Raw genomic sequence first — 24,712 nt, 5'->3', positions numbered from 1 at the left:
TGGAGGGAGCTGAAAGTCCGTATAGCCCCGCGACAGCCCCGAAACCTGAAGGATCTGGAGAAGATCTGTATGGAGGAGTGGGCCAAAATCCCTGCTGCAGTGTGTGCAAACCTGGTCAAGAACTACAGGAAACGTATGATCTCTGTAATTGCAAACAAAGGTTTCTGTACCAAATATTAAGATCTGCTTTTCTGATGTATCAAATACTTATGTCATGCAATAAAATGCAAATGAATTACTTAAATCATACAATGTGATTTTCTGGATTTTTGTTTTAGATTCCGTCTCTCACAGTTGAAGTGTACCTATGATAAAAATTACAGACCTCTACATGCTTTGTAAGTAGGAAAACCTGCAAAATCGGCAGTGTATCAAATACTTGTTCTCCCCACTGTATATTCTCTGAATCACCACTCCCATCTCAGTCCAAAATAGAGTACATCACCTCGCCATTCCAAATCTCGGTCCAAAATACATCAGAGTTGGGTTCAATTTCATTTCACTTCAGTCAATGTGGGAGATAATCATGAATTGTAGAAAAAAATATATATATTTTTTTAAACTATGGGATTCAGTCCTTCTTGGACCTGTAAGACTACTGCCTAGAACACCAGTGCCATCCGCACGGCTCAAAAAGGCATTATCCCTCTGAGCTAAAGCCTAAACAAGGCATTAGCTCTGGGAGCTAACACAAGTGTTCCCGTCCAAGACAAGGTTACTTATTAAGCATAGTTTGGGGAAACCACCAAGGGCACATAATAAACACAACCAAAATGAACATCACTGTCAAGGCCCACTCTCTTGTTAAAGCCTATTGGCTCTCACAGGCTGGGTGGTGGATGATAAGCCCATGGTCTCGTCTCTCTACAGCCTGAGGGCAGCTGAGTCACCATCGGTCGCCATCACTCCGTTTTGCTGACTCACACCCTCAGAGCCAGGCTATCTCTGTTGACTTAGCCACACAGCGACAGGCATCACCTCAACCACCTAAACCTTAACCTCAGGGCCCCTTCGTGACGTCCTTTGGTAATGCTCAACGGCATGTACTAGATTAGAGTATACAGCATGAGTCTATGGTTCAAGAGGCTATGGTTCACGAGGCTATGGTTCACGAGGCTATGGTTCACGAGGCTATGGTTGTACCATCTACAAGCCACTGTTACGCTAGCCTGGTGGTCCAGTCTGTTTGGGCTTCAGCCATGCAAAACAAGATTAACAAGAGGAGAGCTGGCCACAGCATGTACAGAATGGGACCAGGCTATCATCACTCTAACCCACATTCACAATCACTGGCTTTTCTTCACTGATAGCAAGAAGAGCAAAGGAAGGATGAGAAAGAGTAGTTACTTACCCAGCATCACTCCCGTCCCCACATATTAAGGCATCCTTCGCTCCCTCCACTTTGTAGTAGTTATCTGAAATCAAAGAAAATAACAGAAGAGGCCTGGATTCGATTCATWTGATTACAAGGATTAATTTGAATACACTTTGTAGTAGTTTTCAAAAATAATATAATGGATAAGACCTGGATGTGATTAATGTGATTACAGTGATTATTTTGATTTAAAGGGATTAACTTGATTACATGGCCCTAGTATTGCTGATCCTACAAGCATTTTCATCTCAAGGTCAAACATCTGTCAGTGGCACTCAGACCTTATGACCAGAACTCCTGCCCTGGTTGAGGAAAGAAGTTTATCGACTATATTAATCATAAGGCATCAACATTGATCTTACATCAGTCCACCCTTAAATAACCCACTGGATGTACGATTTTAGCCATTTATCAAATTAAGAAAATGGTTTTGTTTCTTGTTTCACCCGAGCTTTTAGGGATCAATACCGAGGCCTGCCTTGGACATTTTACATTTGTGTAAGGTGATGGATAGCAGAGACTGCTTGAAGTTGAAGGGGATGGAAATGAAAGAATAAATAGCAATAGCATAACCCGTTGACTGTGTTGCTGCCGACTCCCACTAGAGCCCACTAAGAGATTACAAGTCCAGAAGGCTCCATGTCCACTCCAACGCTCCTTCATGCTAAGCGTTCCTCCATTTTATCTCGCCTCCTTTTCACAGCGTTTCAGCTTCACTGTCCCACTCTAGAGGGTTTGAGTGCCGTTAGACCACTATGGGGCTGGGAGAGGAGCCGCAGGAGGAGAGGGGCTGGAGAAGGGCTCGCCTGACTGGCACTTTGGCAGGCGGCCCGAACCCTCCGTCAGTTGTCGGCATTCCTGGTTTCAGCATGGCCTTAAATGTTCCTCCTTTATGGACCATGGACCTCTCCAACACACATATACACACACACACACACACACACGCACACATACACGCGCACACATACACACACACAAAAGCCGGACCCCAGAGCCACTTTTCAGCGACAGCCCAGAGCCACTCTTCAGCGACAGCTTTCACATTTCACCACTGTACTGTGCAGATTGACTAGATGTGTTTTTGAAAGATGAGTCTTACATTTTGATAAGGGTGTTTTGTGTATTTTTTTAAAAACAGACGCAATCTCAGGAAATGCCTTGTTGGTTTGGTTGTCTCATGTACTCTCATCTTTAAGCGTCGTACAATGTGCACCTCTTTGGGTCCCCGGGACCAGGATTAAGAAGCACAGCCTTTGAACAATGTAAAAATGTCCGTGACCCTCTGACTCATCTACATACAGTATATGTAACTGTATGAAATAATCGGAAAATGTCAATCATGAAATATGTAATAACTTTAAATATGAAATACGAAGTCTGGTCACGTGACCATTCATGATTAGAGGAACGACTGTCCATTTAAACATCTGTCCCACATCAGTGTTGTGCAGCAAAAGTAAGCACGCCGTAATCTGTGTCGGTGAGGGAGGACCCAGTCTAGTTGTGCAATCGCTGCAGGGCTGTCTCTGTTACTGCCTGTTTGGATAGTGCAGTAAAGAGGACACTGGAATGGAACTCTGCCATGTCATGCTTCAGAACTGCTGTGTGGGACTTTTTTCTAGGCTACAAATGATCCCTTACAAACATGTCATGTTATAGCTGCAAGTAGCGTTTTGTTGTCAACACTGTCACACAACAACTGCAAGACTCATCCAAAGCTAAGAGACCCACGACCAACAACGTGACCATATTAGTGCAGTTAAGAAACGTCAATCGCTACGACAGTATGAGAGCCAGACCTGAGTTTAACCAGATGAAATCAGTAAAATACTTTCACTGTGCTGGATTGAGCTTGGCTGTCTTTACATCAGACCTACATGATGTAAAGACAACAGACGCTCTGCTTCAAAGAGGTGAGACAAAATGTGGGTGGGAGAGACACTGAGGTGTTCCGAAGACAACACACACGCATCGTTGCATACAGCTGATAAGAAGAGTCACTTTGAGGGCAGTAATACTATTCAATTACTGCTGCAGTGTTGTTCACTGTCTCATATTCCGAGGACAACACACATAGCCTTGAGTGAAAACTCAACGTCACAGAAACTTGAGGCACGCCCACGGCATTTCATGAGTCTAATTAGATTGTGCCAGTCTTTACATCATGTAGGTCTGATATCTGATTGGAAGTTAACTCAACAGTAAAGCTATTGGTCAACAAGTCAGATTTTGAATCCAAACAACTCAGATTGCTTAAAAAGGGTCGTAGATTCGATTGTTTATCGCTCTTCTTTGGTCCGTCCTCCTCGTCCTTCTTCTCCTCTCTCTCTCCTCTCTCTCTCTCTCTCTCTCGCTCTTCTCTCTCTCTCTCTCTCTCTCTCTCTCTTCTCTCTCTCTCTCTCTCTCTCTCTCTCTCTCTCTCTCTCTCTCGTCTCTCTCTCTCTCTCTCTCTCTCTCTTCTCTCTCTCTCTCTCTCTCTCTCTCTTCTCTCCTCTCTCTCCTCTCTCTCTCCTCTTCTCTCTCTCTCTCTCTCTCTCTCTCTCTCTCTCTCTCTCTCTCTCTCTCTCTCTCTCTCTCTCTCTCTCTCTCTCTCTCTCGTCTCTCTCTCTCTCTCTCTCTCTCTCTCTCTCTCTCTCTCTCTCTCTCTCTCTCTCTCTCTCTCTCTCTCTCTCTCTCTCTCTCTCTCTCTCTCTCTCTCTCCTCTCTCTCTCTCTCTCTCTCTCTCTCTCTCTCTCTCTCTCTCTCTCTCTCTCTCTCTCTCTCTCTCTCTCTCTCTCTCTCTCTCTCTCTCTCGTATCTCCTCTCTCTCTCTGTCATATTAATGCCTTGTAATGTTGTTATTGCCTTGTAACCTAAGCTCCTGCCTTGTATAGTGAAATCCACTCATTTTACAAAGTAATTAAAACACACTTGATATTTAGAATTCCATTCTCAGACATTTTTTCATTGTCTATACTGTAACTCAACCATAGTGTTCTATTACGTAAAACTATAGTCGTTCTATTACTGTAACTCAACTATAGTGTTCTATACTACGTAACTAAGTTTCTATTACTGGTAACTCAACTTATAGTGTTTATACTGTAACTCAACTATAGTTTATTGACTGTAACTATTAGTTGTTCTATTACTGATACTCAACCCATAGTGTTCTATGTACCTGCTAAGCCTCAACTATAGTGTCTATTTACTGTAACTAACAACTATAGTTTCTATGATCTGTATCTCAACCATAGTGTTCTATTACTGTAACTATAGTGTTTCTATACTGACTCATACGTTCTAACTGCTATAGTGTCTATTACTGTAACTAATGTATTACTAAAGTCACTAGATGTGTGATTACTGTAACTCAACTATAGTGTTGTATACTGTAAACTCAACTACAGTGTCCTATACTGGTAACGTATGTGTTGTAATTACTTTAACCTCAACTATCAGTTTCTAGTACTGAACTCAACATAGTGTTCTATTACTGTAACTCAACTATAGTGTTCTATTACTGTAACTCAGCTATAGTGTCTGACATATTGCTTATTATCTTTATGTAGTCAGATAAACATTTGAATAGGCTAATTGCTTAGTCTTGTTACGAGTCGCATGTGATGTACAGTTGAAGTCGGAAGTTAACATCACTTAGGTTGGAGTCATTAAAACTAGTTTTTCAACCACTCCACAAATTTCTCGTTAACAAACTATAGTTTTGGCAAATCGGTTAGGACATCTACTTTGTGCATGACACAGGGAATATTTCCAACAATTGTTTACAGACAGATTATTTCACTTATAATTCACTGTATCACAATTCCAGTGGGTCAGAAGTTTACATACAATAAGTTGACTGTGCCTTTAAACAGCTTGGAAAATTCCAGAAAATGATGTCATGGGTTTAGAAGCTTCTGATAGGCGAATTGACATCATTTGAGTCAATTGGAGGTGTACCTGTGGATGTATTTCAAGGTCTAACTTCAAACTCAATACCTCTTTGCTTGACATCATAGGAAAATCTAAATAAATCAACCAAGACCTCAGAAAAACAATTGTAGACCTCCAAAAGTCTGTTTCATCCTTGGGAGCAATTTCCAAACACCTGAAGGTACCACGTTCATCTGTACAAACAATAGTACGCAAGTATAAACACCATGGGACCACACAGCCGTCATACCACTCAGGTCTCCTAGAGATGAACGTACTTTGGTGTGAAAAGTGCAAATCAATCCCAGAACAACAGAAAAGGACCTTGTGAAGACGTTGGAGGAAACAGGTAGAAAAGTATCTATATCCACAGTAAAACGAGTCCTGTATCGACATAACCTGAAAGGCCGCTCAGCAAGGAAGAAGCCACTGCTCCAAAACTGCCATATTGTCACGTTCTGACCTTAGTTCCTTTTTTATGTCTTTATTTTAGTTTGGTCAGGGCGTGAGTTGGGGTGGGCATTCTATGTTGTTTTTCTATGTTTTGTTCTGTATGTTATATTTCTATGTGTTTGGCATAGTATGGTTCTCAATCAGAGGCAGGTGTCAGTCGTTGTCTCTGATGGGGAGCCATATTTAGGTAGCCTGTTTTCTATTGTGTTTTTTGGGTGATTGTTTCCTGTGTTAGTGTTTGCACCATACGGTACTGTTTCGGTTTTCATTTATTCTCTTGTTCTTTTGTATTTTGTATTCATTCTCTATTAAATGATATTATGGATACGTACCACGCTGCATTTTGTTCCTCCTCTCCTTCCACCAACGAAAGCAGTTACACATATAAAAGCCAGACTACGGTTTGCAACTGCACATGGGGACAAAGATCGTACTTTTTGGAGAAATGTCCTCTGGTCTGATGAAACAAAACTAGAACTGTTTGGCCATAATGACCATCGTTATGTTTGGAGGAAAAAGGGGGATGCTTGCAAGTCGAAGAACAACCATCCCAACCGTGAAGCACGGGGGTGGCAGCATCATGTTGTTGGGGTGCTTTGCTGCAGGAGGGACTGGTGCACTTCACAAAATAGATGGCATCTTGAGATGGAAAATTATGTTGATATATTGAAGCAACATCTCAAGACATCAGTCAGGAAGTTAAAGCTTGGTCACAAATGGGTCTTCCAAATGGACAATGACCAAGCAGACTTCCAAAGTTGTGGCAAAATGGCTTAAGGACAACAAAGTCAAGGTATTTGAGTGGCCATCACAAAGCCCTGACCTCAATCCCATAGAAATGTTGTGGACAGAACTGAAAAAGAGTGTGTGCGAGCAAGGAGGCCTACAACCTGACTCAGTTACACCAGCTCTGTCAGGAGGAATGTGCCAAAATTCACACAACTTATTGTGGGAAGCTTGTGGAAGGCTACCCGGAATGTTTGACCCAAGTTAATCAATTTAAAGGCAATGCTAACAAATACTAATTGAGCGTATGTAAACTTCTGACCCACTGGGAATGTGATGAAAGAAATAAAAGCTGAAATAAATCATTCTCTCCACTATTATTCTGACATTTCACATTCTTAAAATAAAGTGGTGATCCTAACTGACCTAAAACAGGGAATTTGTACTAGGATTAAATGTCAGGAATTGTGGAAAAACTGAGTTTAAATGTATTTGGCTAGAGTGTAAACTTCCGACTGTAAACTTCCGACTTCAACTGTATATATAATATACTGTATATTCAAATATCAAATATAACTGCCCACTGCAGAGTATTCGTTGGGGTTCTCATTTTGGCACAAAGCTCAACTATCCAGTACAGGAAAACTCCAATAGACGAGAGGTCTCCTAATAGTGGGACAATGAACGGACTCTGGCATGACAAAACAGACTGGCTGGACTGGCTGATTGGCTGATTGGCTGACTGACTTGCTGACAAAACTAACTGACTGGCTGGCTGACTGACAAACCTGACTGGCTGACTGGCTGACTGGCTGACAAACTAACTGAAACTGGCTGGCTGGAAACTAACAATGGCTGGTGTTGGCTGACTGACAAACTAACTGACTGGCTGACAAACCAGACTGGCTGGCTAACTGACTGGCTGATTGGCTGATTGCTGACATGACTTGCTTGACAAACTAACTGACTGGCTGGCTGACTTGACAAATTACCTGACTGGCTGACTGGCTGACTGGCTGACAAACTAACTACTGGCTGCGTGGCTCATAACTAAACATGGCTGGTTGGCTGACTGGCTGACAAACTAACTGGACTGGCTGACTATTTTCAGTCTCCTTCAAACATAACAAATCTTTGCTCTCAATAGGGTCAACATTTTAATTAAGTGAGTAAATTTATGAATCAATTAAACAGGCGGTTTAGGTCAACATTTTAAATAAGTGATACATTCATGAATCAATTAAACAGGCGTTTAACTGCCACCAGTGCTCACCTTCGTCTGCAATAAAGTCTTTGAGTGAGGACCACGTCTGGTTGTTGCGAAAAAAGGTTGTGTTGGTGTTGAGGGTGTTGTTGACGCAGTGCGCCGTGCTGCGTACGCACTTCTGTCGCAGAGTTACCCATGAAGAGCTGCAGGCCGATGAGGGCGAACACACTGAGGCAGAAAACGGTCAGGATCATCACGTCCGCAAGCTTCTTCACCGACTGGATCAGCGCACCCACGATGGCCTTCAGCGCTTCCCAGGAAAACAGGGGCAGAGGTCAATAGGTCAGGCATGCACACACATGGACATGGAAATGGACACGGTAATTATCTTTGGCTAGCTAGCTCTGTGTAATCATAAGGAGTTGGTTTAGATCAGAATCTGAAGTTATGGTTATTGTGGAATATGTCTATTAAACAAAACATTTTGAAAATTATAAAAAAATCTGAAGCTAGTGGTCTGGTTACTTTTACAATCACTAACAGTATAGTAGTAACAGTGACTTAAGTACTGTGATTACTATGTATAATACATATACAAATTACAACTATTGTATTAGAAAAAATTTACTTACAGTATCAAATTCAGAACATTCAAAGCACACACCACAACTTTAAGACACCTAACACCACAGTGAAGACAAAAAGAAAGCTAACGCAAACAAACTACCACAGCAGAAAGAAAAATTGTCTTGCGTTCTTTTTCGAGATATCAAAAATGCACCGCAAATTTCACAATGTTGCTCATGACAAACAAGACCTTACCAAAATAATGAGTGAAACCATCTAATTGAATCTAGTTTTATAGGCTGGCTGGCTGGCTGGCTGACTGGCTGATAAACTAAATAACTGACTGACTGACAAACCAACTGACTGACTGGCTGACTGACTGGCTGACAACCAACTGACTGACTGACTGACTGCTGACTGACTGGCTGACAAAACTGACTGACTGAGCTGACTGGACTGACTGGCTGGAGAAACCCTGACTGTGCTGACAAACCAACTGACTGACTGACAAACTAACTGACTGGCTGACTGGCTGACAAACCAACTGACTGACTGACTGACAAACCAACTGACTGACTGGCTGACAAACTAACTGACTGACTGCTTGGCTGACAAATTAACTGACTGGCTGACAATGGCGGCTGACTGGCTGACTAACTTACTGACTGGCTGACTATGGCAGCTGACTGGCTGACAAACTAACTGACTAGCTGGCTGGCTGGTTGGCTGACTAACATACTGACTGGCTGACTGGCTGACAAACTAACTGACTGGCTGACTGGCTGACAAGCTAACTGACTGGCTGACTGGCTGACAAACTAACTGACTGGCTGACAAACTAACTGACTGGCTGACTATGGTGGCTGACTGGCTGACTAATTTACTGACTGGCTGACTAACTTACTGACTGGCTGGCTGGCTGACTGACATATTTAGACTTTAACCCTGTCTCAGAGTGTGCCCAAAGTATTTCCAAGTTTTCCTAGCATTTTGTTTGCTAGCTAACTATATATCATCTGAGCCTATGCTATTATCTCACTATCCTGATTCCTACTGGATTAAAGGTAGTGTAGCTGGGGCAGGGGCAGAATGCTGCACAGTACAATATGAACACAAAGAAGAATTGACAGCCTCTAAGCCATCGCTTCCACTCTGGCATTTACAGCAGACGGCGTGGGCCAAAGGAGGTCAGCCGTGAAGAGCTTGACGCACCATGTCTCTGAAGAGCACCAGACAACAGGAAGTAGTGGTGGTGACTGATGTAAGTTAGCCCCTTCAGAGTAGATACTGGGTACCTATGGTACTGGCAATCCCTATGTGACCTAACCAGGAACAACTCCAGGCCCTAGTTAGGCTAAAGTAAAAAGTAGAGTTGAGGGTTTTTCCCTGGTCAGGTCAAGTGGACATGTTATGTACTGTAGGATTACAGATGTAGGATCTTAATTTGGCCAGTTTTTCACAGCAGGAAAATAATCCTGCAGCAACAGAAAATGTGAATTATTGTTTGGATTATAATTAATGACATTTTTTGTAGGGGTAGATACAGTTTATGTTAGAGCAAATCAATTCGGACATTTTAAAGTGGAAATTACAAACTTTAAGTATTTTTAGACCATGAATACACTACACGTTTGCATTTCCTGCTGTGCATGACATTTCCTGCAACAACAAGGTGATCAAATTAAGATCCTAAATCATATAGGGTCCTGCTCAGAAATATACTGCACTATATGTTCCTAAGGGTACTGTACAGCTATTTCATCCAAATGAGATTTAGTCCTACTTGAGATCCATTCTGAATGGGGAGCATCTGTTGTGAATTGAGTTATTATTACCATACGAAGTGGTATTTGACTATACCCATGCCTGTTTGATGTTAAACACTAAGGGTGAATGAGACCTGTTGAGTTTAACTAGGCAAGTCAGTTAAGAACAAATTCTTATTTACAATGACAGCCTACCAGGGAACAGTGAGTGTGTGGACCTGCCTTGTTCAGGGGCAGAACGACAGATTTTTACCTTGTCAGCTCGGGGATTCTATCCAGCAACCTTTCAGTTACTAGCCCAACGCTCTAACCACTAAGGTAACATGATCTTTGGGCTTCAGGCCAGATGTCATGCTGAAACTTTATCCATGGACTACATTCACTTTGTTGATGTCTATAGCATAGTGTTTGCATATAGCAGGTGGACGCAAGCATGGATGCATGACCACTAGATTTTTTAAATGTATTTTATTTTTATTTTTAATAAATGACTGACATACAAACTTAACATCTTAATACAAAACAAACTATAGGCAAACATATTCTATAGAGTACCTAAAAATGTGAGAATCCTCAATTTTGAATCAAAGGTTACCCAACCCAAAGGTCTCATTTCCTACACCTCTGGCATTTCCACTCACTGGTTATTTAATCAACAGAAACAAAAATGAAATGACAAGGGACTCTGTTCCAATACCCACACTAGCAGGCCACTTTGAATGCATTGCTTCATCCTAAGTAGTGTGCTAATAAGGACGTATTGGAACGTAGCCGGGGGGTTTAGTTCTTCCAGCGGTGGGTGGTGTCTTAGTGTTTGAAACTCCCTTCTCACCTGGGATGACTGAGATAGTTTTCAGTGCTCGTAGGACTCTGAATGTCCGTAATGCTGAGACATTGCCCAGGTCCACAAATTCAGTAACATATCTGCAATAAGCGAAAGTCAAGCAGACACAATGACAAAGCACCAACGACAGGCAAAACACAACAGGTGAAGGGCCAGGATTGGAGGAGAGAAAAGAGGGGGGAATGTGGCTAGAGGTCAAGGGTCAGAGAGAGTGGCTTTGGATTGGAGAGAGGAGGAAGAGGGGGGAGGGGCTTGTACAAAATAGTAACAGTACGTGGACTGGACAATAGAAGATGCAACCCATTTTTTCGGTAACACTGCAGCAGCAGGGGAGACTCCCTCTTACCTGGGATTACCGAAATAGTTTTCAATGCTCTGAGTACCCTGAATGTTCGAAGTGCTTGGAGATTGCCTACTTTAACAGACTCGGTTAGCAACCTGCAGGATCAAATTACAGTTATTTGGTCAAACACAAAAAAGGAAAGATGACTGTAGGCTAAGCACTGCTCACTGTGTCTTAGTGTGTTGTTTCCCTGGAGAACAGGACAGAAACAGCACAGCATAGATATTTAAAGGGACCCTTTTGACCTTTACGACTGCTGTTAGTGTGTCTCCAAACCAAGAGACAGATGAGATTCCAGAAAATGTTGGAAAAACCAGTATGGTGCCAGTCCATGTGCTGCTTATTTGAGTTACAGTATATCAAGTCTTCTGGACCGAAATGGTTCCATTCCCTATTACATTTCTTAGGTGAGTTTCCCAAAAGCTTCATAGCTAACACGGCACGTTATTTCTCTTGGGGACCCAGGCCCAGCCTACTTGTAGAACAGCAAAAAGTGTCTTCCCCATTTAACACAACCGCTCTGAATTAGAGAGGTTGCCTTAACCTACGTCCATGGCGCCCGGGGAGCAGTCGTTATTGGGGGTTAACTGCCTTGCTTAACAGCAGAACCGAAATTCTTTCCACCTTGCCGGCTCTGGGATTCAAACCAGCGACCTTACGGTTACTGGCCCAACGCTCTTAACCACTAGGCTACCTGCCAACCCACAGGGGGGATGACATCCCTCCGTTTCCATGGGAACCCACAGGGTTGGGGGTGTGGACAGCGTGGTGGGGGGGTTAACCACTTCTCCGATCATCAGTCTGAATTTAATAAAGCCAGCAGCGGGAAGGAAGGTAGCCTGTCGTAGAAACTAGCAGGAGGGCTGCGAGGGTCGGTGACTTATGTGTTCCTGTCCTGCTAAAGATCCATCTGACCCCACAGAGGCTTCCAGTTCAAGGACGACTGGTCCTCTGGAAGGAGAGGTAAATAAAACTGTAGAAGCCAAAAGAGATATCAGCACTTCATCACCGTACGGGGGGATGCGTTGGGGGGCTGGGGGGGGGGGGGGGGGTTCAAAATTGTTGCCTTAGAAAAAGGTGCTGTGTTTAACCATCCACAGTAGAAGGTCAGGAGCAAAATACATTATTCAAAAGCAACTTAAGGTGCTTTCTACACCCACACAACCAAAGCAAAATATAACATTTTGGTCATTTAATTCAGGTTGCATTGTACAATTTTGGAAGTAAAAGTTTGCACTGTAACGGTTGGCAAAAAAGGATTGAAGAGGATTGAAGTATAATATTACAGTAATGCATGTACACAATCAAATTTCGAGGAAAATGTCATTGTTTTATAATCATAAAGAGAAGCCCTCAAATATTGAGGTCAAATATTAATTGAAGCTTCAGAGTTGAGATCATTCCTCTTATCTGAGTTGTATAGGACCACAATTCATCTCCAATTGGATCAGTAACTAACCCGATGTTAGTGATTTCAGTTAATCATTAAGTAACATGGATGCATCAAAAAGATGTCAACTTAAAAACAACCAAGTTGTTTTCATAGAACTGTGGTCTCCTCCTATTGAAGAACAGAGGAAGTAAGAACAGCATCCGCAAACTTTTACTTCCAGTGATATTCGGTCGAGACGTAAAGGGACTTGACAAAGGTACAGAGGAGAGATAGACGGAGGTCAGAACATAAACATGTCAGAATAATAATCATACAATACTCTAATACACTCTTCACACTATTGTGCCAACCAAACCGTACTCTGCTGGCTCAGATGTTTTCCTTTCAGTTTTCATTCCAAGCACGGTTACAACAACTGTACAACATTGTGATGCATAACCAGGCCAGCACAGTACAGCTTGGCCCGGCTCAGTTCGACTTAGCTCAATAGTGTGAAAAGAGTATTAGAGAAGGAATAAAAGGGCTTCTATTGCTTTGAGAGTTCAGGTTAGAAGGAAGGATAGGACAGGTTAGAGGGAAGGAGAGGACAGGTTAGAGGGAAGGAGAGGACAGGTTAGAAGGAAGGAGAGGACAGTTAGAAGGAAGAGAGGACAGGTTAGAAAGAAGGAGAGGACAGGTTAGAAGGAAGGAGAGACAGGTTAGAAGGAAGGAGAGGACAGGTAGAAGGAAGGAGAGGAGGTTAGAGGAAGGAGAGGACAGGTTAGAAGGGAGGAGGAGAGAAGGAAGGAAGGGAGGACAGGTTAGAAGGAAGGAGAGGACAGGTTAGAAGGAAGGAGAGGACAGGTTAGAGAGAGGAGAGGGCAGGTTAGAGGGAAGGAGAGGACAGGTTAAAAGGAAAAAAGGGCAGGTTAAAGGAAGGGTTAGGGTCACACAGTAACAGGAGAGATACACGGAGGTCTACTGTAACAAGAGAGATACTTACGCCATGACAATCACACTGAAATCCAGCCAGTTCCAAGGGTCCGCAGGAAGGTAAATGGCCCCACACAGAATCCCCTCGCCAGAATCTTTATCAACGATTCAAACGTGTAAATGCCAGTGAAAGTGTACCTGGGTGGGTGTTGGGGTAAGGGAAGGGGAGAACAAAAGGTCAAAACATTAGCAGCAACGGCATAAGCTAGGGTGAGGGACAACCCCCCCTTCTTCCTTCACATGGTTGCCCCAACTCCAAGTGCAGTTCTAATAAAAAAAAATGTAAAAGAAGAAAGAAACCAAGAGGAAAGGGACAGAGAGGTAAACATGTAGCAGATTTAGGGAGACACAGAGACACAGGACAGAAAGAATGAGAAGCGCATGGACAGTACAGCACTTGTCAGCCCAGAGGGATGAGACAGACAGCAAGCTCTTTGACAGCATGCTCCTTGATGAGTTAAGCAGGTCATCAAGACAAGAATATGCATTAAAATCCAGGATGTCACTGTAATGTATTGGTTTGGCTCAGACTGACGGGAATCATTGAACTGTACTTTACAGTGACAGTATATCAGTCCAAGTCAATACATTAGTCACTTAATTGTAACATCGAATAAATGAGAGTGAGAGAGAGACACTCTCAGAGTCAAAGGAGACTGGGATGAAGGATGCAGCATTCGGCGGAAGTGCACAGCCATATTCCTTTTAGTTTTCTATAGCTACTGACTCAGTTCATTCTGTAAGGTTAATGGTTAACAAGGGAGACTGTGACTGGCTCTGAGTCATTTCATGCTACAGATTGTTCCAATGAGCCCCTTTTTGGAGTGAGAATATAAACAGCCTGATTTGTAGTGTGTTGTTGACAGTGCAGATTCCATTTGCTGAACGGCTGCCTTCATTAAAGGTAAACTTGGCGGCTGACTCTGGCTTAAGACAGGGGGTTGCTTTCATAACATAGAGCGTACACTACATTGGTTACATGTCTGTGGGTCAAATACACTCTGTCCATATGACAGATGCCTCTGCCTAACAGCAAATCCATAGTGTGGGATGGACTTATACTCTGAATGATTGAGAATAGAGAAGAGAGAGAGAGGAGAGGGAGACATTACAAATAGATAGATACACAGCTGCCAGCCAGACAGACAGACATATTGATAGAATTCCGATGGATAGATAGATAGATAGATAGATAGATAGATAGATAGATTTTACCCAAGTCCAACTCTACTGATCCCATTTCTACAAAACTTCATTTGAATGATAATTCCCATTCCATCATTGATTTTGCTTTCAGTTGTATGTTTATCGTAGTGGTTGGAATTTGAATCCCTTTAATGAAAATTTAAGAAGGCATAAACGGTATGTGTCACCCATGGTTGTTCATTCCGATGCAGCATAGCAAGAGTGCAATTAGCAAATTAGCTGGGTACACTAAAATCGTGAACTTACTTGCTAATTGTGGTTGGCAAGGCAACAAACACCTGGCAAAGCGTTACATCAGGACACATAGGGCACAGAGGGTCAATACAGTCAAAGAGGTTTGAGGGAACAGAAAATAAAGAACACAAGAGAGAATTCACAGAAGAAGCTAGCGTCAATGCTGAGAGACAGAGAAGATGGGAGGACAAGGCATACTTACTCTACATACTTGGCCCAATACTCTGGTTCCGACATGGCCATGAAGCAACAGTTGGTCAAAATAGTGCACATTATGAACAGACTGAATAATGTGCACGTGGTTAAGGAAAATGGTGATTCAATAACAACATATACATACATCACAACGCTACTATTCTGAATATAAAGACATAATGATTATGCCCTTGTACCCCGTTTAGGTTTGGTTTGCCTGCTGTCATTATCACTGTCATTGAGCAGAGTAAAGAGAACAAAAAAAATTTGCTAACACGTTATGGGAAAGGGAAAGGGGGATACCTAGTCAGTTGTACAACTAAATGCATTCAACTGAAATGTGTCTTTTGCATTTAACCCAACCCCTCTGGGAAAGAAAGAAATATCACATTTACATAAGTATTCAGACCGTTTACTCAGTACTTTGTTGAAGCACCTTTGGCAGCGATTACAGCCTCGAGTCTCCTTGGCAATGATGCCACAAGCTTGGCACACCTGTATTTGGGGAGTTTCTCCCATTCTTCTCTGCAGATCCTCTCGAGATCTGTCAGGTCGGATGGGGAGCATTGCTGAACAACTATTTTCAGGTCTCTCCAGAGATGTTCAACCGGGTTCAAGTCCGGGCTCTGGCTGGACCACTCAAGGACATTCAGAGACTTGTCCCGAAGCCACTCGTGCGTTGTCTTGTTTATGTGCTTAGGGTCGTTGTCCTGTTGGAAGGTTAACCTTCACCCCAGTCTGAGGTCCTGAGCGCTATGGGGCAGGTTTTCATCAAGGATCTCTCTGTACTGTAATCCATTCATCTTTCCCTTGATCCTGACTAGTCTCCCAGTCTCTGCCGCTGAAAAACATCCCAACAGGATGATGCTGCCACCACCATGCTTCACCGTAGGAATGATGCCAGTTTTCCTCCAGAAGTGACGCTTGGCATTCAGGCCAAAGTGTTAAATCCTGGTTTCATCAGACCAGAGAATTTTGTTTCTCATGGTCTAAGAGTCCTTTAGGTGCCTTTTGGCAAACTCCAAGCGGGCTGTCATGTGCCTTTTACTGAGGAGTGGCTTCCGTCTGGACACTCTACCATAAAGGCCTGATTGGTAGAGTGCTGCAGAGATGGTTGTCTTTCTGGAAAGTTCTCCCATCTCCACAGAGGAACTCTGGAGCTCTGTCAGAGTGACCATCGGGTTCTTGGTCACCTCCCTGACCAAGGCCCTTCTCCTCCAATTGCTCAATTTGGCCGGGTGGCCAGTTCTAGGAAGAGTCTTGGTGGTTCCAAACTTCTTCCGTTTAATAATGATGGAGGCCACCGTGTTCTTGGGGACCTTCAATAGTGCAGAAATATTTGGTACCCTTCCCCAGATCTAGAACCAGGTTTGGCCGGGGTAGCCCGTCATTGCACATAAGAATTTGTTATTAACTGACTGGCCTAGCTAAATAAAAGTTAAATAAACAATTAAATAAATACATAAAAAGATCTGTGCCTCGACAAAATCCTGTCTTGGAGCTCTACGGACAATTCCTTCAACCTCATGGCTTGGTTTCGGCTCTGACATCCACTGTCAACTGTGGGACCTTATATAGACAGGTGTGTGCCTTTCCAAATCATGTCCCATTGAATTTACCACAGGTGGACTCCAATCAAGTTGTAGAAACATCTCAAGGATGATCAATGGAAACAGGATGCGCCTGAACTCAATTTCGAGTCTCATAGCAAAGGGTTTGAGTACTAACGTAAATAAGATATTTCTATTTTTTTGTTTGAAAAGATTTGCAAAAATGTCTAAAAATGTGTTTTCACTTTGTCGTTATGGGGTATTGTGTGTAGAGTGATGAGGAAAATAGATCATTTTATCCATTTTAGAATAAGGCTGTAATGTAACAAAATTCAAGTCAAGGGGTCTGAATACTTTCCGAATGCACTGTATGTGTCCTCCAAGATCTATGTTAAGTTATATCATCCAATTACTATACTATTGTAAGACTGGGTAAGATGAATGATACTATACGTCCTCTAATTCGTATGATATTGTATGGCCGCTATTCCATTTATAATGTAACCTAACGTAACGTAATACTGTACATCAAACTAAATGGAGGGAACAGATTTAAGTGCCGAATCCTACGAATTGCCCTGAGACCAGGTTGGGCAAAGAGCAAGCACAGAACAAATATTCGAACTGTTTGCTGGGGGGGCGAAAGCTAATTGACGCCAACAATTATACCTCAGCTGTTGGTTAGCCCTGGCCACCATGGTGCTAATAGCATTATCATCCCGCTCCCACCTCCCTTCTCATTTCATAGGCAAGATTAGATCATCTGCTTTGCTGTGTGGAGAGTGGTAAGAGGAACCCAAACCGCTTATTTAAAAACATATTAAATATGCAACTTAAACTCAACCAGTGAGGTGGAATTGAGAAGCTGTTTATGGAAACTATGTGGCTTGAAAGTTGATTTCCTGTCCCAAATGTTCTATTTAGCCTATATTTTAGGATGCTGATTGGTTGATATGTCTATCAAACCTTTCTTGATAGAATAAATTGTCCCTCATTTGCATTAATAGTTGGAATTGGCTTGCTCTAGGCTACGCCAAAAGCAATGGGCTATTCGTATGGGAGAACTTTCTGCAAATGTATTGTTTCTTGTATTCATACACTCCTAGAAAAAAGGGTTCCAAAAGGGTTCTTCGGCTGTCCCCATAGGAGAACCCTTTGTGGTGTCAGAGAGAACCCTTTTTGGTTCCATGTAGAGCCCTCTGTGGAAAGGGTCCTACTTGGTATGCGAAAGGGTTCTACCTGGAACCAAAAAGGGTTCTTCAAAGGGTTATCCTATGGGGACAGCCGAAGAACCACTTTAGGTTCTAGATAGCACCTTTTTCTATGAGTGCAGGTGGTTCAGAAACACCCTCAGGTGATGAATAACCTTGACTGAGACCTGAAGATTCCTCATGCTAATGCTAAGGCTTCAGCTCAGAGGGCTAGCCACAGGCGACCCAGGTTTAGAACCCCTGGTTAGTTACACAATCAAATGACCTACTAACAAAACAGAAGTGTCAAAATAATGGCTGCCGTGTCATAAGTCCTTTTGCCTGAGGAAGCACTGCATTACTATGAAGTACCTCTCTCATCCCGACGGCTCGTTTCAATTCCCACACTCACAGACAGCACTTTACTCAAATGAGTCACCATAACGATAAGCACCCTGGCTCTACAGAGGATTCCAGAGCTCCCACACTATTAATGAGAAAGTCAATTTCAGCATTATGTACAAATCAGACTGCTGCCAAAAAACTGCTAAGGCCTGGAATCCCAGGGTTTGTTTATAAACCGCTAGAGTAATGTACACAGGCGTTTTCTTACGCGCTAACTGGCCTGTCAAACTGCCAGTCGTCAAAGCATATCTTGGCGGCAGCTTTTGCCTCAATTATCATCCCTTTATGGAATGCTTACTTAGGTTTTTCCCCGCTTTAAGGTCTCATACGGCTTAATCTGCAGACCATATTCTATCTTCTCTCTTTGATGACTTCACTCACAGCTTTGTAGTGCTGTACCCCCTTTAAAGTAAGAGTGATCTGGCTACAACCTCAATAATCCCTTGTTAATAATCAAACATGTACCCTGATACCTTATGACCTTGGTCACTGCACAGTGCTTGACTTGGACTGAACTAGGTGCCGGGACTCATTTTGGGTGCCGTGACTGCTTATATTTCGGTGCAGAAGCTCCACAATACTTTTGAGCTAATATTCTATAAGAGGAACAAGCAGTTAAACATTTGAGGTGCCGGTACTCAATTCCAGTGTGAGCTCCTGCCCAAGTCAAGCACTGTCACTACAGTAAAATTCCATATGGGCTTTCCCAATCCTCTGAGCAAAGAAGCTGGTGTTGTTAGCTTGTCATAAACAGCATCACTTGACTTAGCTTACAGTAACCATCCAGTCTATTACATAACCTACCAGTAACCATCCAGTCTATTACATAAGTCTACCAGTACCATCCAGTCTATTACATAATCTACCAGTAACCATCCAGTCTATTACATAATCTACCAGTAACCATCCAGTCTATTACATAATCTACCAGTAACCCTCCAGTCTATTACATAACCTACCAGTAACCCTCCAGTCTATTACATAACCTACCAGTACCATCCAGTCTATTACATAACCTACCAGTACCTCCAGTCTATTACATAACCTACCAGTAACCATCCAGTCTATTACATACCTATCAGTAACCATCCAGTCTATTACATAACCTACCAGTAACCATCCAGTCTATTACATAATCTACCAGTAACCATCCAGTCTATTACATAACCTACCAGTAACCATCCAGTCTATTACATAATCTACCAGTAACCATCCAGTCTATTACATAATCTACCAGTAACCATCCAGTCTATTACATAATCTACCAGTAACCATCCAGTCTATTACATAACCTACCAGTAACAATACAGTCTATTACATAACCTACCAGTAACCATCCAGCTATTACAGTAAACCTACCAGTAACCATCCAGTCTATTACATAACCTACCAGTAACATCCAGTCATTACAGATGTAGGATCTTAATCTGATCACTCTTTTGTTGCTGAGAATTTCCTGCACTGCAGGAAATACTAACTTGTAGTGTATTTGAAGTTTAAAAGGCTTCTAAGTTTGTAATTTCCACTTTAACGTGTCAGACTTACGTGCAATGAGTTCATTGCACATAAGGCAAGGGACAATTCTGTGTTGAGACATTTTTCAAGAGATACTCAAATATTCTGATTTCAGAGTATAAGTCTAGTCCTGTTTAGAATCCTCTCAATCATTGTTGCGTAATGAAACACACACTACAAACTAATAGTGTGACTGATGCTCCCTTTGTTCACTGACGGTGAGACAGCAGGCAACACCGACGGCTCAAATCTGAGCAGCTCAACACCCTTCCCAGTCCCTATTTCCCCGATCGGTCCACAAGATCAACAATAATTACAACGAGAATGACATGACAATCTATCTAGACAAACTGAACTGAGTAGGCTCTTACAGGCTATCCCAAGGCTTTTACTTCCTCCAAAATGTTAACTCTCTGCTCATTGATTTTCATTTTGAACCCACCTCCTAAAAAACAAGTGTTGGTGGAATTTTGAGTGTTCCACCAGAAAGGATATGAGTGAACTAAACCTTTTGATGCTCTTCTAACAGGATGAAAGGGCTAAAAAATAATAGAGTGCAGATGTGCACTAAATCGAAGATGGCTTCCCTTTGTTCAGTACTATAAAGTCTGTGGAGAACACGAAAGTGAGATAGACAGAGAGGGGGGGGGGGGGGGTGATAGAAAGGGACAAGGAGCAGAGAAGATGCGTCATGGTTAAGGACAACATGGCATGGCAATAAACATGTACAATAACTTGGCAGTGACACCAACCACACACTCCACATCTACACACCACACACACGCACTCACATCTACACACACACCACACATCTCACACACATTCACATATACAATCACCACCACATCTACACACACACACACACTCACATCTACACACACACACTCACATCTACACACACACACTCACATCTACACACACCACTCACTCTACACAACACACACCCACATCTACACAAACACCACTCACATCTACACACAAACTCACATCTACACTACACTCCACACACACACACACATCACATGCGTACATAGCACACACAATCACACACACACACTCACGCATACACACACACACACACGCACACACGCACACACGCACACACGCACATCTACACACACAGGCACAAACAAAAACACTGATTACGTGGCATAACGAGCAAGATGCTGCTAAAAAAGAAAGCAGGTCTATAGAACTCTTAACTCTTAAGGGAGTCTCCTCATAGGAGATACAACACAACAGAGAGGAAGGGGAATGATAACAGCCAACCTAGAATGTGCTGAAACTCCCATGTCCTCTATCAAATGCTGCTCTGTGCTTAAAGGGACATTACACTCAAAGTGTGTCAGATGTTTTCAGACCTCAAATGTAGTCTAATGTCAGGATGAGTCCACATCCCAAACAATCCGTTGTGTCGATCCAGCTATACGCCTCAACCCCAAATGGATGTAAATCGTAAATACCAAACTTTTGAAATTATATGGTGCATTCCATTTTGGAATGTGGCTAGTTGGATCGACAAATCAGATGGCCTGGAACGTGGACTAATCTCAACAGAAGACCTCTTCGGAGGTATGAACATATCTGACAGATGTTGATTTTGGAGTATAATGTCCATTTAAAATTCAAGCAGGTCTGTTCACATGTCTGTTCAGGGTAGTTGAGAAAGTGTGAGAACATTACAGCGGCTGTAGTCACATCACTGGAGTGGAACATACTGTGAAGTAGTGTAATTGTTCCTCTAACATCCAGAGATACCAACCAACAAAGCTAACCCACTCTATACTACACTGTTGCACAACAAAGAAGTCTGAATGTCTATCTACTCTCTCACTTTCGCTGTGGACTCGTGTCAACCTATTGGATTATCAGATAGCGAGGCCTACACCGTTTAAGATCATCGATGACGGGTTGGTTTTGTTTCCACTGGAGGAGATGTGCACCTGGGCGGATTTGGGGACTTGAGGAGGGAGGGGAGAGAGAGAGTGAAAGAGAGTGAAAGAGAGAGAGAGAGAGAGACAATGAAGAAGTGAGAGTGTATCCAGCTGACCAGTCCACTGTCCCCAGGAGAACTATCTATCCCCAGGAGAACTATCTATCCCCAGGAGAACTATCTATCCCCAGGAGAACTATCTATCCCCAGGAGAACTATCTATCCAACAGGGAGAACTATCTATCCCCAGGAGAACATCTATCCCCACACTATCAGGAGAAATAGGCTGTTCACACACCTCTCAGCCTCTTTCTGGGTCCTAGGCAAACCAGCCAAAGCTACTGCCTGATGAATTTTGAAGAATACATTTGAAACTGAGCATCATGAAAACGTAGCTTACTCTAGTCCCTGTCCTTTTCACATACTGTAACGGTATATTTTTCCACTCCCTGGGCAGCTGAATTCAATCAATCATAATGTATTTTCTCAACTGCTACACACTGAAATCACAACTCATGCCACAGCAACTACAGCATAGCTTGTCAGTTTCAATTAGACACACACAGCTTAAAAGCCTAATATTCACACGCTGGAATGCATGTTTAGTCCTACAGTAACTCCGGGTTGCACATTTTTGTTCCAGCCCAACACTATCACACTAAAGTTCACTCAGACGTGCTAGTGCTGGGCTGGAACACAAATGTGCCACTCTGGGGGGGTTTACTTTAATACGTACTGAATAGCACGTGTCAAACTCATTCCACGGAGGAGTTTCTGCGGGTTTTCGCTCCTCCCTTGTACTTCATTGATGAATTAAGGTCACTAATAAGTAAGGAACTGCCTTCGCCTGGTTGTCTAGGGTTTAATTGAAATGAAAAAACTAAATCCAGCCAACACTAGGCCTTCCATGGCACGAGGACACCACTGTCTTTAAAGAATCACCCTCTACACCAGGTCTGTTCAACGCAGGACCTGGAGTGCCGAAACACTTCACATTTTTTTTCTACCTGGTAGTAAATTGCACTCACCTGGTGTCTCAGGTCTGAATTAGTCCCTGATTAAAAGGAAGGATGAAAAACAGAAGTGTTTCGGCACTCCAGTACCGACATTCAACAGCCCTACTTAACACGGTGAGAGGGGCATGATCCCATTTCAAAGCAGAACTTTAAACTCTTATTAGGGAAGAAGGAGTATGAGGGAAACAGATAGAGCTAGCGGTGAAGAAGAAGGAGGAGTGTGAAGAACAGACAGAGCTACCGGTAGAGAAGAAGAAAGAGTGTGAGGAAAACAGAGAGAGCTAGCAGTAGAAGAAGAAGGAGGAGTGTGGAAGGAAACAGACAGAGCTACCGGTAGAAGAAGAAGAAGAGTGTGAGGAAAACAGAGAGAGCTAGCAGTAGAGAAAGAAGGAGGAGTGTGAAGGAAACAGACAGAGCTACCGGTGAAGAAGAAGAAATGAGTGGTGAGGGAAACAGAGAGAGCTAGCAGTAGAAGAAGAAGAAGAAGGAGTGTGAGGGAAACAGAGGGGCTAGCGGTAGAAGAAGAAGGAGTGTGAGGGAAACAGACAGAGCTAGCAGTCTGTCTGTCTGTCTGTCTGTCTGTCTGTCTGTCTGTCTGTCTGTCTGTCTGTCTGTCTGTCTGTCTGACTCATCCTGCTATCCATCAGTCTGTCCTTTCCTTTACATCCTGCAAACGCACACACACACACGCGCACACACGCACACTTCCTGAATCAAAGGTCCAGTCACAGGGCCCAAACATGGGCATGGGGAATCCTTTCAACCCTTCCTCAAAGGCTCTGGCCACAGCCAGTTTCCATTAGGACTGATACTGACACATACACACAAGGACACACACACACAAACACACACAAACACACACACACACCATTTCAGAGCATTCATAAGGATGGTCATTGTGAATACATCAGAGGGGGAAATTGGTTCAGATGTATAAAAGAACACGGGAAGATTCCAGTAATTGGAGTCGCACTAAAAAGGACATCCTTCAAGGAGGTCGAATACACAAAGGAAAGAGATGGCAGTGGTGATGTAAGAAGTGACACACACTTGGATACAAATTTGATATTCTCAGGCATCCAAGCACATAAGTGTAAGGACACTCAAGACACACACACACTGACACACCCGCACACCCACACACAAGGACCCCTCCCACCCCCTTCTCACTCTCTGGTTCATGAAATAGAACGGGTCGAAGTCCTCCAGTGGGACGCCCACCAGGCCGTTGGGGATGTCGCCGAAGATGCGCGGCAGCTGTTTGCCGGCCTCCAGGTCGGCCCGGGGCCTGGGCAGCTCCACATCTCCCAGGTCCTCCTGGTAGTGCTTGGTGCGCCGGGCCTCTTCCTCGACGATCCGCTGCTCCACGGCAGCCAGGGACTCCCGGGTAAACCGGTGCAAGCTGTCAGGACCCGGTGGTAGCAGCAGGGTGGCCATCTTCTCATCCTGAGTCTCCTGTCCTAGGGATGACTTCACCAGCTACCAAGAGGGGAGGGAAAGAGAGAGAGTTCGGAGGGGGAGATAGAGAGAGATCGGGAGACGTAAAAGGTTAATCAACAGGGCAGTCACACATGGGAGGGTTATCAATCCTGAAAGCAGACCTGAGTTAACCTAAGGTCCTATTTGGTTGCTATAGTACTGTATAAGCAAAGCTTGGGGGGGGGGGGTTGTCATTGATATAGCCTCCCATTCACCCCCATTATGTCTTCAGCACGGGCAATGCCTCTTCTGTCCTCAAAATAGATGGTGGTGCTATTGTGTTACATGGTGTGTGTGTGTGTGTGTGTGTGTATTGGGGGGAGTTATTGTGTGTGTGTGTGTTAGTGTGTGTGTGTGTGTGTGTCCACACTTCCATGTGCAAACAGATTAGGCCATCTGTTTTCTATTCTAATTGAATGATTGGACAA

General features: G+C 43.3%; 1 protein-coding gene across 1 annotated transcript in view; it reads right to left on the bottom strand.

Moving 5' to 3' along the window:
• Positions 1-24,278, bottom strand: part of LOC112068568 (sodium channel protein type 3 subunit alpha-like) — a 149,843-nt gene extending 125,565 nt beyond the window's left edge. Inside the window, 9 exon segments of the mRNA XM_070438204.1 lie at positions 1,352-1,415; positions 7,743-7,863; positions 7,865-7,986; positions 10,842-10,933; positions 13,572-13,614; positions 13,617-13,699; positions 15,204-15,293; positions 20,352-20,464; positions 23,976-24,278. Coding sequence (XP_070294305.1) covers positions 1,352-1,415; positions 7,743-7,863; positions 7,865-7,986; positions 10,842-10,933; positions 13,572-13,614; positions 13,617-13,699; positions 15,204-15,293; positions 20,352-20,464; positions 23,976-24,242 — 995 coding nt within the window. The 5' untranslated portion in view covers positions 24,243-24,278.
• Between the last annotated feature and the right edge of the window lie 434 nt (positions 24,279-24,712).

The sequence above is a fragment of the Salvelinus sp. IW2-2015 genome, unplaced genomic scaffold (assembly GCF_002910315.2).
Source record: "Salvelinus sp. IW2-2015 unplaced genomic scaffold, ASM291031v2 Un_scaffold564, whole genome shotgun sequence".
NCBI classification, from domain to species: Eukaryota; Metazoa; Chordata; class Actinopteri; order Salmoniformes; family Salmonidae; genus Salvelinus; species Salvelinus sp. IW2-2015.
The sequence above is the reverse complement of the archived record's forward strand: the minus strand, read 5'-3'. Positions and strand labels throughout refer to the sequence as shown.